The sequence below is a fragment of the Myotis davidii genome, unplaced genomic scaffold (assembly GCF_000327345.1).
Source record: "Myotis davidii unplaced genomic scaffold, ASM32734v1 scaffold238, whole genome shotgun sequence".
Taxonomy (NCBI): Eukaryota; Metazoa; Chordata; class Mammalia; order Chiroptera; family Vespertilionidae; genus Myotis; species Myotis davidii.
In genome coordinates, this window is record NW_006293779.1 from 9,610,719 (window position 1) to 9,611,267 (window position 549).

The 549-nt window shown below is 66.5% G+C and overlaps 1 protein-coding gene across 1 annotated transcript in view; it reads right to left on the minus strand.

Moving 5' to 3' along the window:
• RHOB (ras homolog family member B) overlaps positions 1–543 on the minus strand; it is a 1,591-nt gene extending 1,048 nt beyond the window's left edge. The window contains exon 1 of the mRNA XM_006767600.1: positions 6–543. Within this exon, the coding sequence (XP_006767663.1) occupies positions 6–512 (507 nt within the window). The 5' untranslated portion in view covers positions 513–543. The remainder of the gene's footprint in view (positions 1–5) is intronic.
• Positions 544–549: the final 6 nt, after the last annotated feature.

Here is a 549-nt window from a genome sequence, read left to right on the forward strand (position 1 = left end):
AAGACCTCGCGCACGCCCTCCTTGGTCTTGGCCGAGCACTCGAGGTAGTCGTAGGCTTGGATGCGCATGGCCATGGCGCGGCCGTCATCCGTGCGCACGGGCTCCTGCTTCATGCGCGCCAGCTCCGTGCGGACGTGCTCGTCGCTGCGCAGGTCTTTCTTGTTGGCCACCAGGATGATGGGCACGTTGGGGCAGAAGTGCTTCACCTCGGGCACCCACTTCTCGGGGATGTTCTCCAGCGAATCGGGGCTGTCCACCGAGAAGCACATGAGGATCACGTCGGTGTCCGGGTAGGAGAGCGGCCGCAGGCGGTCGTAGTCCTCCTGGCCCGCCGTATCCCACAGCGCCAGCTCCACCTGCTTGCCGTCCACCTCGATGTCGGCCACATAGTTCTCGAAGACGGTGGGCACGTACACCTCGGGGAACTCGTCCTTGCTGAACACGATCAGCAGGCACGTCTTGCCGCACGCGCCATCGCCCACCACCACCAGCTTCTTGCGGATGGCCGCCATGAGCGGGCCGGGGCCGGGCAGCAGGAGGGGCCCCGCG